General features: G+C 50.1%; 1 protein-coding gene across 1 annotated transcript; it reads left to right on the top strand.

Moving 5' to 3' along the window:
* Positions 1 to 7,302: 7,302 nt before the first annotated feature.
* LOC6593152 (lithostathine-1) lies at positions 7,303 to 7,923 on the top strand. The gene has a single exon (XM_002018493.2). The coding sequence runs from the start codon at positions 7,303 to 7,305 to the stop codon at positions 7,879 to 7,881; it is 579 nt and encodes a 192-aa protein (XP_002018529.1). The 3' UTR covers positions 7,882 to 7,923.
* The last annotated feature ends 4,066 nt before the right edge of the window (positions 7,924 to 11,989 follow it).

Genomic DNA, 11,989 nt, shown 5'->3' on the forward strand with positions numbered 1-11,989 from the left:
CACATGCCGTCACCACGCCCACGCCCACACAACGCCCCCACCAAGTGCGGGAATCGATGCGATTCCCAAATGGATAACAATTAATACACACCTTGCTGGAGCGCTCTAGTGTCTCTTTGATGGATGATGCTCCGAGCTCCGAGCTCCGAACTCCGTCCGTACTTTGCCCAGCTTCGATTCAGAATAAGTTATGGAAATTAGCTTGCCGTAGAGAGAGAGAGAGAGAGAGTTAATGGAATCAAAACGCCTGCAAAACCTATACACCGCGCCTTTCCCTTCCTGCCGCAACGGCGTGCAACGTGCAACGTGCAGCCACAGCACGCAGAAGCAGAATATGACAATATGACTGGAAATTAATCTTGCATAAAGCCAAACACCCCATTCCCTTCCATTCCATTCCACAGAGCCCAAGTGCCAGCTAGAGAGGGCGTTGGAGCAGACAGACGACAGACATACGGCCATGTCTAGGCAGGATGTGGCCTGCCATTGTCGCCCGATCCCTGAGACTCTCTGAATGTGAACTTGATTATGTTTTATGAGGCTCTGTGAGGCTGATGCAGTTGCTGCAGTTGCATGCTGCAGTCTGCAATCCTCCAACTCTGTTGCATCTGTATGCCATTAGATGTCGCCCATAAATTGTGGTATCATTTTTTATATGCTCTTTGGACTGGCTATCCAAATGACCCAAGAAACGGGATCCCCCTCGGCCCACCCTCCGCCAAAGGCCCCTGCCACCCGACCCGTTCAATCTGTTCAGTCTGTCGGGTGTCGGGTGTCGGGGGTCGGGTGGGCGTTAATCTGTTTGCAACTTTTTGATTCGATTGTTCAGTTTCCATCACTTAAGCCTTTGTGACCTTCATTACATTTCATGGACGATGATTTGTCCATTCCTCGAAACATGTATGGCTATCCATAGGGAGAGTATTTTAGTTGCGCCCCATCGATGTCTATGCCCCAAAGAACTCACATTTGATGCTTGTTTGAATTTTAAATGGGCTCGAAGCAATCCAGCCATAGGTACATATGTTGTTTTAAGGATAATGGCCATTTTTTCCTGCACATATGTGGTACTGGGACTTCAGGAAGACAAATTCTCGCAATCCGATTCCACTGTGCAGCGACGCCTACCCATTTTCCTACCTCCTTCCCCGTCCCCGTCCCCGTCCCCTTCCCCATCCCCATCCCCTTTCTGTGGCTAGCCACCTTTCGTATCATTGTTGATGACATTTATGTCTTAATATTTGCGCAGACCCAGATGAAAATGCAGTGGCACTCAGCCGGTACCGTTAGCCAGCGCCATTAGCCAGCCCGAGAGACTCAGCACACACACACACTCGCGCACAGGGATACACACACACATGCTCCAGCCATTAATTTCCATTTATGGATTAAGCCAGAGAGAGAGAGAGAGAGAGAGAGAGAGAGAGAGAGAGCTGAGCAGCAGGAAGCGGGATGGGAGCCCGCACGCACAAAAGCCTTTAATAAATGCAACGCCATTACGGCCAGCACATGCTTAGGAGGAGCCAGGAGCAGCCTCATCAGCAGTGGTAGCTCCTTTCAGCCCCAGCCAGAATCGGAGTCGTCGCTGGAGCTGGAACTGCAGCTGGAGCTGGAGCTGAAGCTGGAGTCGGGGCAGAGCCGAACTGCAAACAACTCAATTGCCATTTTAGTTTTCCGAGCTGCTTATCGTCAGTCCCCTTGGTCGGCCCCTCTCAGCTGCAGCTCGCCCCAAATCTTTAAATGCTCCCCGTGTGATTTTTCTTGGCCGCAGCGCAATGGAGGCGAATGGAGTCTCTGGGATTAGTGCGCGTGAGTAATGATTTTGGCCTGGGTCGGAGACGGAGACGCAGACGCAGACGGAGATGAAGTTGGAGACTGGAGACTGGAGACAGAACGTAGGCTGCCGGAGAATACCGCAGAAGTAGACGAGTATTCATGTGAGCTGAATTGGAACTGGAAATAGACACAGATGGTTTCTGTTCCATGCAACTGTACTGAAAGGCAAGTCTTTGTAGTCTTACGAGCCTCTCCTAGGGATTGATCGTATCTTAAGTTCGAATTACCAAAATAATGTACTACTGAATATGTATTTTATGGAGATAATAAGACAGGATAAACCTGAAGAGACAAGAGAGACCTGGAGTAGACAAGTCACACCAAGAAACCAACAAATTGAGCGTGGCTCAGAACGATTAGGCATTCAATTGTGGCCCATAGCCAGTCCTAAGGGAAAGTGGATGCAGGAATTGTGCTGGGGCATCGACGATGGAAATCTGTGCAAACACTCAGCCAGGCAATAGACAGAACCTTGACATTCCTTGGACATTCCCCCATCATGCAACTGTAACGCCCCGAAACCAGCAAGCAGTGGAGGAGTGGTCGTGGTCAGAGAAGGATGGCGATGATGATGACGACGCGACGTCGAGGTTGGGCAGGGAAAAGGGTAAGGGGTAAGTGGTACAGAAGAAGGACGCAGACGCAGACGCGGACGAGGTGCTGCCGCTGTTGATATTAATGTTGCCCTGTCCGAATGGCAAATGAATGCCATCAATCAGCGGGAAGAGCGCGCGCTCGCTCCGAGGACAAGTAGAAATACACAAATACCAATGCCAGCCCAGGCATGGGGCATGAGGCATGTGGCATAAGGCCAGAGTGCGCGGAGAGTTGTTGTGTCTTCAAGTTGTGTTCAGTAGAAGGTGCGTCTTGGTCTTGGCCACCCTCACTCTCTGCCACTCTGCTCCCTGCCAAAGTGTACGTGTGTTTACCTCCTGTTTAGTATGCCTTGGCCCTGGCTTGAAGGGTAAGCAAAGCAAACAAACACAAACACTCAGGCACCTGGCCCTGGGCCAAGGGCGCATCCGCTGCTTCTTTTGTCTCCACTTGACAAATGTGAGAGTGCGAAAAGTCTCCAGAGCGGGCGCCATTAATTGTTTCGCAGGGGCCGCGAGGGGTGAAGGGGTGGGGCGATTACATTACCGAACGCCATATTGACCGAGCTCACTCACCCTCCTCCCTCCCATTGGGTGACGTCTTAATTGTCGTCTCGGTGCGGCGGGGCGTTAAATATTAAATTTATGTTTCTATGCAATTTATTATACCAAACAGAAACATTTATATAAAGTTTATTGCATAAAGCCTCAATTGGAGGCCTGATCGTGCTGACAAGGCAGCGCCACGCCCCTTTCGGCTGAGCTTTTGATGATGTTGGCCAGAACGGTGCCAGGCCAAGGCAGCCCGCGTTGATTTTGCTTTTATTAGGTTTCATTTATATGATCTAGCCGGACCATGTGCGCAGCTCCCCACAGTCTGGGCCTCCGTCCGATTCCTGGTGCCTGCTCTGGTCTGGTCGGGTCTGCCCTGGCCTCTTGTCTTGTCTTGTCTTGTCTTGTTTACCCACCCAAGTTCGATGCGGCCTGCGATAAGCTCCGGTGTGGCTGGGCGCCGGGCGGCGGGCGGCAGCCTTCCTCTTTTGCTGGCTTCCTTCTTTCGCCACAGATCCGGCCTTCGACTAATGCGGAGTGGAGTGGAGTGGCTGCAACAAATTCGAGCTGCAGCTGCGGCTGAGATTTAATTTGGGTCTGCTTTTGCAGCTTTTTCCTAAGCAGGTCAACACGGAGGTTCAATAAATGTCCCAAATTTGTTTGGCTCTCTCTGTGGCTGGCAATTCGTTAACTGATCTGCTGTTGTCAATATACAATATTTTATGTTGCTTTCGATAATTTTGCGGGCATCAGGAGCGGAGGACGCCGTTTACATTGCAAGTTTCGCCAAGTTGTGTGAAATCTTGAAAGGTTTTACCCGATGTTACCCATCAGCCGTTACCCGTTAATGGCACATACTGTCCTTCGATCTGCAAGGCCATCAAATGCTCCAGTCCTGAAGGTAGTCTTAATACTTGGTATTTTGTGGGTCAACGTCCATGATGCGAATCAAAATCGATTCTGCGCCACCAAGTTCATAGCTTTTTAGAGCATCTCGGCGTCGTTCAAGGCCCGAATAGCTTTGATTTACCCTTTTTGTTTCATTTATCGGCTTTTGTGCATCTTGCTACTCTCGTTTTTTCGTGCCCAGCAACATGACAGTAGAAACAATAACCATGAAACCGAGCTGCAAAAAACCCATGGCCCGGCACAACCGCAGCAAAAACGGAATCATAAAGCATTTTGACATTGTTACAAGTCAGCGGGAGATATTTCACTTTTAACCTTTCGCTTGACTTTTCCGCAGTCTTCGAGAAGACAAAGGAAACAGCGCCGGAGTGTGGCTCCCGAGGAGGAGTGGGCGGTGCTATGTTTGGGAGCCCGGAGTTTACGAGTATCTAAGTACCGAAAATCGTTGCTAATTTGTTTCGTCATTCCACCATTGATCAGAATTCGAATCTACGAGTGCGACTGTGACTGCAACTGCATTTGCCACATTCTGTGGATGCGTCTCTGTCTGTGAGCCTCTGCCGTGGGCAGCGTCCATCGGTTGGGGTCGGGAGCACACATGGATGATGTGATTTATAGGGACCACGCGTGGCTGGAGCTGGAGCCGGAGCTGAAGCTGGAGAATGTGAAAAATGAATACGAGATTTATAACATCTGCCTAATTGAATGTTTGATCCTGTGCATAAATAACCAAATTAATGAAAATGATTTTTAATAAATTTCTCAATTGCATGTTTACCCCGACTGCATCCCGTCCCGTCGGACATGCCCTGTCCGGCTAGACGCTCTGCGGGCCCAGCGGTGTCCTGCTGTGCATGAGTAATGTTTCTCTATTAGTCGCTGCACCAATCCGGCTAATGGAGGAGCCATGCTGTAGGACAGGAGTGCCACCAGTGCCACCGAGAGCAGCAACAGCAACAGGAGCAGGAGCAGCTGCCTTCGCTGTGTCATTCACCCGCTTAATTATGAAGAAATGCATCCCTTTTGCAGTAATTAATGGCGCCATTCGCAGAGAAGAACATTTTCGTTGGTTTTAGCTCAATTCACAGATAATTGGGGCGGCAACATTGTCGCCCAGTCCCCGTCCCCATCCCCGTCCCCATCCCCGTTCGTATACGTGTCTGTGTCTGTGTCTCGATGTCGCCATTTCCCTTGCGCTTTTGATTTCCCGCGAATCCCAACCCCAACCCCATCCCCATCTCATCTGAGGCGAACCGCAATGAACCGATCTGATCGCATGGCAATGCCGCGCATAACTTGTGGCATGCCCCGCTTGACAACTTCAATTAACGATTGCCGAGTGCGTGTAATTAGCGCATTTCTGTCCTTATATTTATGCGTGTACTCGTGTACCTTCCAGCCGCTCTCCTTGCGACGTTTTGTCGAAAATGAAACGAAATACACGAATTTTGCAGTTTTGGCATACTTCTTCTACAGACAAGAGCCACAGAAACAGAAGTACGTCCGCGCCGATTCCCCCGGCCATTTTCGGCAGCCGAGTACATCGAGAGATATCAATCGAAAAGAGGAAATGGAAGCCGTTTCTCATCGCCATCAGTATCAGTTCGGACAGAGTTATGCACCTCTGGGCCCGGGCGTGCGTGCGTCGGCGGGGCACTTCCCTTGACAGGAAAACACCAATAAATGTCACCGACTCCTCTGCGACTGTGCCTAGGCCAGGGTGTCTGCCTGGAATTTCTAATGTCTCATTGGGCCATGGGCCGACTCTCGCTGGGACTACCCTGTAGCATTGGCCGGACAAACGGCGTATGGGAAAAGTAGGGAGACTATCTCTCAATCATTTCCTTCTCTGTGACTATCTTCATATCGGTTATTAGTGGCACAAGTATTGAAATGATCCTTGTATTCGACACCAGGTATCCACAAGTCGGTTTATGTAAATGGATTCAATCACTGCAACATTCCCACATATTGTCCAGTCAGTCAATGGATTGTTGAGTTTCATAAATCAATGAAACGTAGCAGCAATTCTAAAAATGCAGAGCTGCAAGTGCGGCCCCTGCCCCTGACCCTGCCACTGCCACATGCCACATGTCTTTGGGGTCATTGCTTTCCGTAGATAACCAAAATCAGGAATTGAAATGCAGCCCGCGATGGCCAGACATGACGACAATTTGTCTGCGATAACCCGTGTGGGGGGTAGACACTAATGTACGGCACTCGAATTTATAGTTCCGGCTGTGGCGGAGAATCTCCCGGCGAATGGGAGAATGCGAAAGTAAAAGTGTGCAAATGGCGGTCTGGTCTCGGTCTGGCCGTGGCGCGAGAATGAAAAAAAAAAACGTGCAACAATAGCAGCAGTTTGTGGCAGAGACGCGGAGGCGCGGGTATGGTTGCCTGGGTGGGAGCTCAGGGAAGCTGGGGGCAATCAAAGCCACGGCACGACTAGGAGGATGAAATTGAAGCCGCCCCTCCATGACTTTATCTCCGTCCTGCTCTGCCGCCAGACGATCATCTGTCCCGAAATCTGGGAGCTGGTCAGGCGCCCGCCTGGCATTCATTGGACGCTTGCGACACCGTCATGCGCGTTGTTTAATTGAATATAGCTTTGTAGAAGCCTTGTAATGGCCTGCGCAGATTTCGCAATTTGCGAAACGAACTCAGATAGCTCTGAACTCGCAGAGCTCCCCACTGATACGCCTGGGAGGGGGCTGGTTCGGTTTCATGTCTGGTCGGGGGCCATAATTGAGATGCTTTTGGGGCGATAATAAATTATGAAGGCAAAAACTGAAACAAAAATAAATGGACGATAAACGGGGGGCGAGCTCCCAAGAAAGTGAAATGCGGACCCTCGTCTCTCCCGTGTTCGTGTTCGTATTCGTTTCGTGTTCGTGTTGGTATGGAGAAGCCAAGGCAGAGACGATTAGGCCAGGGATTAGGCCAAGTCTCCAAGCCATAAATTATACATTGTTTTTCTCCTCAGACCGAAAGCTAACGGGACTGCGCCGCCACATCACAAAAAGGGAAATCGAAAGTGCACTGAACCCGCTTAAGGATTAGGTTCGAAAAAGTTCGGATCGTGTCTCCGTCAGTCCGACTGTCGAAGGTGTTGTGTTCCTTGATCGGCAACAACACGGTACAGTTTTTTAGGGGCAATATCGCGCGATAAGATTGCGCTACAAACAAAGCGAGAAGGGGAGCCACTTCTGCTCAGACTCTGCTGGCCAATTGTGCAATGATATGGTGTTAGGGCTGTCCAACAGATAACCGACAGATATCTCAGTTACGTTCCTAAGCGCACGCGACGTATACTTAATGTATCACAAACCTTATCAGACGGGGAACTCTAAGTAGCCCCAGCTGGCCAACCCTATAAAAGCGTGGGGGGCCAGCTGCTGGTCAGTTATCAAAAATGCTGTGGCCAAAAATAGTTTCCTTCGCGCTGGTCAGCCTGTGCCTGGCAAGAGTCCACCAGGCCGCGAACCAGGACTCCTCTGCGAGCTGCCCCACGGGCTTCAGCCGAGTGGCCGACAAGTGTCTGTTGGTGGGAGCTGGCTGGAAGAATTGGTTCGAGGGCGACCGCTACTGCCGCACCCTCAACGCCAGCCTCCTCAGTATTCGGAACCAAACGGAGTTCAACCTAATCAACAGCTACCTGCCGGAATTCGCCGCCTACGAGCTGGAGCTCTGGACATCTGGAAATAGTCTGGGGGACTCTCAGGCGAACTACTTCTGGCAGAGCACAGGCAAGGAGGCCACCTACCTTCCCTGGGCCACGGGAGAGCCCAAAAGGGCCAGCGGTGACTGCCTCAGTCTGACCGCCAACTACACCATGGAAGCGGGGGGGGAGGTGGTGCTGGGCGAGCACCGCCTGACCGTCAGGAACTGCACTCTCTGGGGTACCGTCATCTGTGAGACGCAGTTGACGCGGTACAGAACAGAGCTATGCCTCAATCCGAATGCTTTTTATGAGGCCCAAATACCCGTTTAGAGTAAAATATAGAAATTCGCTGGAAGGCGAGCTAAAAATATGTATAAATCGGTATTATTTTGGCTTATAGGGTTAAGTTCTTGGCAGAATCATGGTGACCCTGTCAAACCAACGTCGCGGCGTTGATATTCATGGCTGTCAAATGATAACTGCAAGGTAGCTCGGTTGAGTCTTTAAGTGCCCCCAACTTATACTTAATATTCTACGAACCTTATCGGACGAAGCACTTCATAGTCCCCTGCTTTTGTTTATTGAAGATATCGTTCCCATCGGATCAATCTATCTCGCCGAGAAATTGTCTTTTTCCGTGCCCCGAACAATACGAAAACGAGTAACTTGATCTTGAACTTTCCCTTGATAATAGATAGGTAATACTTGTTGATTGGAGGAATCTTGGGGCCACTGGAAGCCCCTGGAATTAATACTGTGAAGCATCGAAGTCAACCTCGAATCTTTTTGTTCACATAACTTCTTGCCCAATTCGTGGCTGGTTTCGTAACTATTTTCATATTTCGTCGGTTTCCCAATTGAAAGCGTTTTCCTCGGGAAAATGTAATTGAGAACTGTCATGCAATCAGATATGATTGCAAATGCAGACTGTACGGCTGTACTGGCGAGTAGATTTGTTGGCACTGTCTTGGGTTTCTGTTTCTGTTTCAGTTTCAGTTTCGGCGGGGGCCTCAGCTCTGAGTGCTTCAGTCAGGCCTGGCATTTAGTGGACAATTAGCAGCATTGCGTGTCCCGCCGTCCGTCAGGGGAAGTGGGAGGGTACGAGCACTCCTAAAACCCGAGACTCGTGAGTAAGTCTCGTCCTAATGGTCAGTCGCTGCAGGGTAACAGTTAGGGCCCGACTTCCTGGTTACAGTGGGACAGGGCCAGTGCCAGTGCCAGTGCCAGTCCCGTCCGCACTCAACTAGCCCATAGATGGATGGTTGTGTGTGTGTGTGTGTGTGTGTTTGGATCCCAGCCAGCAGCGTGACTCATAAAACTACGACGATCCGAGACGATCCGAGAAGATTGGAGAAGAGAGCGGGAACAAGACAAAAGAGAACATCGATTTGTGGCAGCGCCTGCGCAAAGCGTGAAATTTATGCGACCCACACGCAGCGCCACTCACGACCGCACCGCTAAAAACCTTCACTGCGATGGGGCAGACGCAGACACAGAAGCAGACGGAGACGGAGACGGATTCGAGGCAGACGGGGATGGGGAGCAGCTGGCGCAGTCGGAGCAGTCGGAGCAGCCGGCAAATTTCATTTCTCGCAATAAATCCATGACTGATTTATGTACTGCACAATCGTTACAAATCACAAACGTTTACGTTTGCTGAATGAACGTCCGTCGGTGTCTGGCCGCCGCAAACGTGTGCTTGTCTTTGTCTGCTGCTTCGTTGTGCATCTGCCTCCTGCCTCTCGAGAGGAGGGAGACGGCGATGCAACGTGAGTGGCTCCTCCACTCACGTGCTGCTGGCCTTCAGCTTCAATCAGCACAACATCACTCGCAGAGCAGTTGGAATTGCATTTGAATTAATTAAAGCTCAAGATGTGCTCCGTCGAAGACACGAATCCGCAGATCCGACTCCATTCAGATTTGTCAAATAAATGAGTCGAACTCTGCAGACGGATACGGATCTGAACCACCTCCACCACCGACTCCGACTCCTACTCCTACTCCTACAGTACTCCCTTCTGTCTGGTAGTTTTCAGACCCTTCATCGATCCCAGAACGATTCGCATAGTTCGCATATGGTAAGCCGAAACGCAAGCTGCAAACAACAAGTGACGTGAACAAAATCGATCACCTCCAGCGGGGCGAGTGCAATGGCAACTCTGGAATGGCAATGGAGCGGGAGATTTACATACTCGGCACTCGCGGAGTCAGGACAGGGGCAGAAGCAGATGCACATACAGATGCACATGCAGAGTGGATGGCCGGCCTATGGTTGCTCTTGGTGTCCACGGTTGACCACTTAAGTTGACGTCGTCGCGGCGCGACTTCCCGATGCGCTGCTTGATTCTCGGTGCCTGCCCAGAGGCGCATGCCTGGCAAGTGGACGCAAGATCGAGGCAGTCGAAAGCGGAGTGGTTCGGAGAAGGCGAATGGTAATGAAGGAGGGTGAATGCCAGGAGGGGCCGGAGGAGATTGGCACCAAGTTGGGACAAAAAGTATGACTAAATGCATGCAAGGTATTTAAATGAGACATTTTCAGACTCCATGGCCTGGCTGCGGCATGTGGACAGCTCTGGAGACAGCGATAGCTTTTGGCAGTCACAAATGGCCCAAGAGACAGAAAAGACACAGGCTGTGGACACTGATTGGTGAAGTTTGAAACTTTCCCAAATATTACTTAATATTTTGTAAAGAAATTCAGTCTCAGAGTATTTATGATGCGGCCTCGTTCTGCTGAACACTCTGCTTATCTGCAGAAATGCGAACTATTTATGTACATTTTGCTGTGGCGGCTGTCACTTTTGGGTGGCTGCATCCACAGTCATAGTCCGGTCGCAGCCATGAGTGGAAGGAGGAGAGAAGGGGAGACGGGGAGAAGCATGGGGGCAAATGTGTGGCCGCAGGCCGTGCTAATTGTGTCGCTAGTGTCAGATTTATGTGGCGCGATCAATCGGTAATATATGCCAGAGAGATCGAGACCCCAAGTCAGAGAGTCGGGTATCAAATTATAATTCAATTTACGAATAGACAAGCCATAGACCACCGGGGTGGCCGCTAAACACATTCCGAGGCGGTTGTCGGTCGTCGAGATTGGCTCGTAAATTGTCCAAATTAATTCATAGTGGCACCGATGGCGACACCTACTCGTTGTCACCGTTACACCTCGCCCATCTCATCCCCACCGCACCGCTGCTTACCTCTGCCGCAGCAGCGCGTCTTCATCAGCGGCGCAACCGGAATGGAAATGGGCAATCGGCATGGGAGAATGGTCGCTTGGTTCGTTAGTCATAAATTTATAGGCTTTATTGAAACATCAATTTGGACACCATAGCGGACGACACCGACACCAACACGGACACGGACACCGACACCCCAACCCCGGCCCCAACCGATGCGACGACCAGTTCAAAGTTACCCAATCCAATTGTGTGCCCCGGAAAGAGCTGCAAGACTCGCGACTCCACGCGTGTGGAGCTGAAGTTGGAGCCAGGGCTGGTGCTGGTGATGGTGCTGGAGTCGGACCGTCAAGGTGGTCCAATGATGCGACCAACAGCAGCGCCGCTCGGTTGGTTCCTTTTTGTTTGTGTCTTTTTGTGGCTCTTCCACCGCCTAGAACAGGTTTCTGCTCGCCCAAACAGAGTCCGTCTCTATTCTGTCTGATCATTCGCTTTGCGGATTCCGATTCGAACTCGGATCCAGCCAATCGCCCGCCGCCTGCCCTGTTAATTTTGAACAATTTTACAGCTAGTTATGCAAATGCTTAGCTTTTTTTGGAAAGTCTTGCTCCAGGTTCGGGGCAGGGCGGGCATTATTCCGCGATGATCTCATAGCGGCAGAGTAGAACCAGAAGAGGCGGGACCACAAAAAAACAACTGCGACTCGATGTCTAAATATAGCATTCTTTAATGTTGGATCTCTGGATATCTGATAATAATGATAATATCATTTACAGGTGCCGATCTATACAGATGTTCTTGGAAAAGTAAAATGGACAAAGGACTCTACATAGTATTGGACATCATCCGATATCAGGGACTATCTACCAAATTGAAGGTAGTGAAATATTCGGAAGATTCGTGAAAATCAAAAACTCCGAATCGTAGAGTATGACTATATCAAACAGATTGAGTACCGGATATAAAAGTTGAGCCATTTCAAAATGAGCAGCGGCAACGGCAGCAACGTTACGTTACGCACCGTAATTACTCTACATGATAACTACATGTTCACAGTGGCGCTTCTCAAAATGTTGTACACTTTGTTGCGCAGAATATATGTTGCGAATCTTGTAAATTCATACATGTTGTGAGACGTAACAGATGGATTTTACCTCTCTGTCAGCTGTCTCTGTTAATAATCTGTTGATAACAGTATTATTTTCCGCGGCTTAACTCGGCTTGTTCCCCTGTTTAAATCGATTTTTTAATAGTTTTTAATG

Source organism: Drosophila persimilis, unplaced genomic scaffold (genome assembly GCF_003286085.1).
Source record: "Drosophila persimilis strain 14011-0111.01,24,50 unplaced genomic scaffold, DperRS2 tig00000002-arrow-pilon, whole genome shotgun sequence".
NCBI lineage: Eukaryota > Metazoa > Arthropoda > Insecta > Diptera > Drosophilidae > Drosophila > Drosophila persimilis.

Excerpts from the sequence above, each read along its gene's own strand:
- LOC6593152 (XM_002018493.2), top strand. The coding sequence starts at position 7,303 with ATGCTGTGGCCAAAAATAGTTTCCTTCGCGCTGGTCAGCCTGTGCCTG.